The sequence below is a fragment of the Priapulus caudatus genome, unplaced genomic scaffold (assembly GCF_000485595.1).
Source record: "Priapulus caudatus unplaced genomic scaffold, Priapulus_caudatus-5.0.1 Scaffold36, whole genome shotgun sequence".
NCBI lineage: Eukaryota > Metazoa > Priapulida > Priapulimorpha > Priapulimorphida > Priapulidae > Priapulus > Priapulus caudatus.
The window spans coordinates 447,554-453,835 of record NW_014577097.1 but is presented as its reverse complement, the minus strand read 5'-3'; the positions used below and the strand labels follow the sequence as shown (position 1 = coordinate 453,835).

The 6,282-nt window shown below is 45.5% G+C and overlaps 1 protein-coding gene across 1 annotated transcript; it reads left to right on the top strand.

The window, feature by feature from the left end:
• Nucleotides 1-1,365: 1,365 nt before the first annotated feature.
• Nucleotides 1,366-5,537, top strand: LOC106818024 (mediator of RNA polymerase II transcription subunit 13-like). Its single transcript, XM_014822740.1, has 4 exons — nucleotides 1,366-1,371; nucleotides 1,768-1,915; nucleotides 4,872-5,032; nucleotides 5,352-5,537. Exons 1-4 carry the CDS (start codon nucleotides 1,366-1,368, stop codon nucleotides 5,535-5,537), a joined length of 501 nt encoding a protein of 166 aa, XP_014678226.1.
• Nucleotides 5,538-6,282: the final 745 nt, after the last annotated feature.

The window sequence follows — 6,282 nt, the reverse complement described above, 5'->3', positions numbered from 1 at the left end:
CCATGCCCCCCCCCTTCCCCATGACAACTCCCACGCTACATAAAATTCTTCATGCTCGCAACATTCTCTACCCTACGTACTTCCACCGTCCCGTGCCGTTACATGCTCGCACCACCGCGGAGTCGTGAAGCAGGGTGAAGGTTGAATGAATAAGGGCAGCAGCCTCAGACAACGTTGCTTGCTGGTCATCAGTAGGCAAACTACTCCTGCTCCTGCTCCTCTGCCTCCTCCTACCAATCAATAAATCGCAGTCCGTAAAAACAATAGACAGGGGGGCTCAGGCAGCCGCTCTGCTGCTGCCGCCGCCGCGTGACAGCGTCGCGGCAGCAGCAGCGGCAGCAGCGGCAGCAGCGGTAGCAGCGGCAGCATCATCTCTCATGCTGCGCTGCTGCTGCGCTGCTGCTGCTGCTGCTGCCGCCGCTGCGATGCTAGCGGGGCAGGGGCCGCGGCGCGGGGCAGCGATTCTCGATTCTTATAGGACATTGACACGAGGCGACCTCTGTTCAGGGGGCGCTGCTCTCCCTCCCGTCTGCTCGGCCGCGCCAGGCGCGCAGCCGTTGTGGTCGCTTGTTCATTCACCTGGCGTGCTGTCGTCTCTGCTTACATCTGTACGGCTGGCTGCCCGAACAGCAAGCCTGCGGCTCGCGCTGCCCTGGCAACCGTAGGGCTGTACCCGTTGCTGTCGTGGCGCTCGGAGGGGGGCCCGCTGCTGCCTGGGCAACCGGCAGTTGCTGGACTGGCGCTCTGCTGGCGTTGTGGACTGGGGACGCTGCTGGACTGGCGCTCGCTGGGCTGGCGGGTTTATCTCCATATTGAATAACCTCGTAACCAGTGTTATGGTTGCTACAAATTCGCGTGAATCGTATGTATCCTGGCCAGGCTCGACGGCTGGATAAATGCCGCTGCCTGCTGTCGTCGTGCGCCCGGGTGCTCGGCCCCGTTATCTCTGCGCATTCTAGCTCACAGACAATAATACTCGAGGCAAGACACTGAAATAACAAACCAAGCCAGAGTTACTTCAGATTGCAGTTTAATACATATAGCGCGCACACAAAAATAGCGGTTTTGAGACAGATAGCAGTGGGTGGAAAATATAGATTAGTGCGATGCTGTTGCTTCCCCCACCCCCTTTTCCGGAGTTTCCCCCCACCCCCTCTCCGGGTTTCCCCAGGTGTGCTGCTGGCATGCAGATAAGTATGTTGGTAAGCAGGCAGGTGTGTTGGTGAGCAGATCGGTATGTTAGGTATGGTTATTAACAGGCAGGTGTGTGGGCATGCAGATTGCTATATGAGTTAGTAAATAGGTGTGTTTGTTAGCGGGCAGGTGTGTTGGTAAGCAGATGGGTATGTTGGTAAGCAAACAGGCATGTGGGTAAGCAATATTGAATAATGTATATTAGTTAGCAGGCAGGTATGTTAGTATGAACACAGGTACGCTAGGCAGGTGTATTGCTAATCAGATGAGTATGTCAAGTAGATATGTTGGCAGGCAGATGAGCATATTAGCCAGGTCTGTGTTCCTGTAGAACTATTGTATAAACCGTATTTTTCGCGTACAGATATTTTCGCGAATTCAGACTTGCCGGACAATTTCGCGAGTGGTTAATTTTCGCGGTCGGTGAACTATGTATTATTCCGAATTATTCGGTATGAATGATTTGCGTGTTGTTATTTTCGCGGTCGGGGACGCGTTCGCGAAATTCGCGGAAATTAAACCACCGCGAAATATACAGCTTATACAGTAAGTGCCTTTTCTCCCCCGTGTCAGTTTCAGCCGTCGACGCCGGGCCAGCATGGAGGCAGTAGAGGTGGTCCGGGCTCGGTGGGTCCAGGCTCGGTCGGCCCCGCATCCGTCGACGACGGCAGCATGAAGCACCTGAACAAGCAGCCTCGCAGCAACGGCACATGCGGCCTAGGTAGGAGTCACGCGTGATTAATAAGAGCCGCAGTCGGCGCATCTTACTTACAATATATTTACAATGTATATACTATAATATTTATGCTATCAAGAGCGTATAAAGAAGGAGAGCGTACAACGGTGAAATGCTGAAACTATGTTGCAGTATTAGTCGAATTAATAAACTTTCCCCGATTTATTTTGACGATTCTTTGCAGTATTATTGATTAGCTGTCTTACCTTGTTAATATAAAACAAACGGCATGTCCCTACGATGCCCCTACGCTGAGATAATAAGCGGTGGAAATCTGGTATTTTCGGAGATCACTGGACTCGAGATCACTGTTTACTGCGACTGTCTCTGGCTTTGAGATAACTTCAGGAAACCTCATGTGTTTCCGTCAATGATTGACAAATGGAATGAATGACGTCTGTTATTGATTGCCATAGTGATGACCCCCACCTGTGCCCACCTCACGCTGGATGTAGTAAACTCTGTAGTACCAGAGCATACTGATGTAATGAGTCAGCGCTACCATGGCGCTACACAGGGGCGACTGGAAGCAATACACTGGCCACAAAGAGAGAGAGAGGGTCGCAGTAAACAGTGATCTCGAGTCAGTTTTCAGCGAAAATACCAGACTTTCACCGCTCATTATCTCAGCGTAGGAGCATCGTAGGGACAAGCGGTTTGTTTTATATTAGCAAGGTAGGACAGCTGATCAATAATACCGCAAAGAATCGTGAACTAAAACCGGCAAAGTTTCTTAATTCGACTAATACTGCAACATGGTTTCAGCATTTCACCATTGTACGCTCTCCTTCTTTATACGCTCTTGATGCTATGTATATATATTATATTATAATATTATATATTTACAATATATACTTACAATGTATTTCTGACAGAGTCTTATTACTTACTTACCTGCATCGCGGTGTAGAGTGTGCTACTAGGCTTTATTACATGTGCATAATGTAATGACTAGTGATGTCCCGATGATCGATTATAATCGAAAATCGATCGATTATAGTCTCAAATTCGATAATCGATTATGAAAACAAATAATCGATTATCAAAAATACAAAAAAAAAAATTACTAAATCGCAACATGGACATGTATTGGTAGCGAAGTAGAAGTGCATCAGTGTGTAGTCCAGAGGACACCTTCATGAATCACTGTTAACATAGGTCCTGTCTGATTGCAGAGCGGTACTAGTGTACTTATATACATGGACAAATTGGACAGCGTCTTTGTTTTGGTTTGACACTGTCCCACAGATGTTATCCGTAGATGAGATTCTACTCTCCGTATTGTTTGTTACATTGTGTTGGAGAGGATATTCCATTGGCAGGACATTTACTCGGCTACACAGCCTACACTATTAGAACACAAACAACTTACTTACTATAATAAAGAACAAGTCTTGATCAAAGTTTAAAACTTTTAATGTTTTAATAAAGGCTTTTAAACCATTTCTTTTTAATATGATTAAATACTGTATAGGAACAGACATTGATATACATACAGCACCTTCACAGAGTTAATACATGATCATAAAACATGATAATATTGAATGCTATGTATAATGTATATACAAAGTAAGATTAAATTAAATCTATGCTATTATTAAACGATTATCCGATTATAATCGATTATCGATCGGTTAAGGAAACGATAATCGATTATGAAATTCCACCCGATTCCCATCACTAGTAATGACTGTTATTCCATGTTGTGTTGTGTGTGTAAAGAACTGTTACTTGTTGCTAGTAAGTGTTGACTATATCTAATAACTGTCACCGCACATGTTGTCATGTCTCATTATGAGGACTGCCTCTGCTTACTAACTGTTTCCTTGTTGAGATCAAACATTACTGTGTTTACGCTTACTGCTCATTGATTAACAGCCTACCTGTGATTTACACCTGTTACCTGTTCATAGCACGTGTTACATGTGATCAGAAGTAGATAATAGGGAAGGAGTGGGACTTCAATAAACAAGGGAAATTCGTTATTTACTAGCCTTAGAATACCTACGATTTACTACTCGTAACTCAACCAACTTGAGCTCAAATCGTACACAGTACATTCGCCTAGCATCGTGCAAAATCGTTTCTCGTATATACACCGCAATCGGAGATACAGACTAAAACGTACGACATGATTCTCCGTTCTGTTGCCAGCAAAACGAATCCATAACCCGCCTAACTTAAAACAATAGGCAGCTAGTAACGACTCTTGCGCACTCTTGTGCCCTCGGCGATGCGGTGTGGCTCGCTGGGAGATTTGACATCGACGCAACACTCGGCAAGCTAATCTTTGACCTATTTACAGCTGGTTCTTCCCCCACGCGCGCACACCCACCCCAATCAGCAGCAGCTCCAGCTCCAATCTCCAGCGAGCCACACCGCATCGCCGAGGCACAAGAGTGCGCAAGAGTCGGTGAGTAGCTGCCTATTGTTTCAAGTTAGCGGCGTTATGGATTCGTTTTGCTGGCAACAGAATGCGAGAATCGTGTCGTACGTTTTAGTCTGTATCTCCGGATTGCAGGTGTATTACGAGGAAACGATTTCGCACGATGCGAGCGAATGTACTGTGTACGATTTGAGCTAAAGTTGTTGAGTTACGCGTAGTAAATCCGTAGGTATTCTAAGGCTAGTAATGACGAATTTCCCTTGTTTATTGAAGTCACACTCCTTCCCTATTATCTACTTCTGATGTGATTTATCACCTGTTACCTGTCCATAGCACATGTTACCTGTTAATAATTAGTTACCTGTGCTTGCTGCTCATCGATTAACGTGCTACCTGTGCTTACTATGTGTCATCACCTGTTACCTGTTCATAATGAGTGTTACCTGTGCTTACTACGTGTTACCTGTGCTTACTACGTGTTACCTGTGCTTACCACGTGTTACCTGTGCTTACTACGTGTTACCTGTTCATTCATAGCGAGTGTTACCTGTGCAGAGTTGACGCGGATGTTTCCGACCCCACCATCTCTGGACAGCAATCACATGGTGCACTCGCCGTGCTGCCCAGCTGAGACGACGTCGCTCGAGGCGGGAGAGCCGGCTGTCTGTGAGAGGGCCACTACGGCTCTCGGCAGCCCGCAGTACGAAGCCATCAAGGTACGCTGGCGCCATCTGTCTGTACATTTCAAAAAAGTTGGTTTTTTTTATTCATAAATATTTTATTTAGATTTTAATTATTGTGCACATTCTAAATCAATGTATCTTCATATTAATTATGGTAATTGCAGTCATTTCCGACATATCACAACATTTTGATCTAATGGCCAAAAATTCTGGCAATACTCGGGATAGTTAACAGCCTGACGTCGTGGCCTGATATTTTGATCATATAGTCGATTGTGCGCGACATCGCTTTCACTGCGTCACTGTCGTTGTCATGGCGGCTGTCATCACGGTGATCATTGCTGTGTTGCAGGACTGGTCGTACGTGTACCGGCCCCCGACTGCGCACCGCTTCGTCAGCGCGTCCAAGTACGCGCCGCTGACTGCGCTGCCGAGCCACGCATCGCAGCGCGAGCAGCCCATCGCAGCGCTGCCTGAGTACAAGCCCTCGTGGCAGCAGTACCCGGCACCGCTCATGAAGAAACACATGCCCGTGTGAGTATCAGAGCAGAGAGCGGGGTGAGCTCGCGCGCGTTATTTAACCATAATGTAATTGTAATCGTCGTCTTAATTGTAATGTAATCGTAATCTTAGCCATAATGTCATCATAATGAAATCGTAAACATATTGTAATCGTAATGTAATCATTATCATAATCATATTGTAATCTTAATGAAATCGTAATCGTAATCATATCATAATCATGATCGTAATCATAATGCTAAAGTAACGCAACGACTTGCAGACAAACATGTACATGTACATATACATACGTATAAGTGCTTTATTTGTTGTCAACGGAATAAACGAGTTATTGTATTTGCCCTGGGAGTTTCATTAGTGTGAATAAACCTGTGCGGCTGGGCAGACGGTCGTTGTGTACAGGCATTAGCCTCTGTAGCGGCTGCGTTAGGCAGGTGGTCCTTATATGCAGGCTAGTCATGACTTTTCCGCTGGGGGATTTTTTGATGGTCGTTACAGGAAGGTGATCATTATATAGAGGTAGTCGCTAAAGCTGATCTGACTGTGTATATATATGTATATATATATATATATATGTGTATATACATACATATAGGTACATGTACACACATGTACATATCTGTACATGTGAGCTATAAGTACGTGTAATAATGAAACATGGGACACGTGTGTAACACGATAATAATGTAACATGTGACACGTGTGTAACACGGTAATAATGTAACATGTGACACGTGTGTAACACGGTAATAATGTAACAT

Coding starts and splice junctions, on each gene's coding strand:
- LOC106818024 (XM_014822740.1), top strand. Junction 1,916..4,871: donor CAACGGCACATGCGGCCTAG/GTAGGAGTCACG, acceptor TTACCTGTGCAG/AGTTGACGCGGATGTTTCCG. Junction 5,033..5,351: donor CGCAGTACGAAGCCATCAAG/GTACGCTGGCGC, acceptor GCTGTGTTGCAG/GACTGGTCGTACGTGTACCG.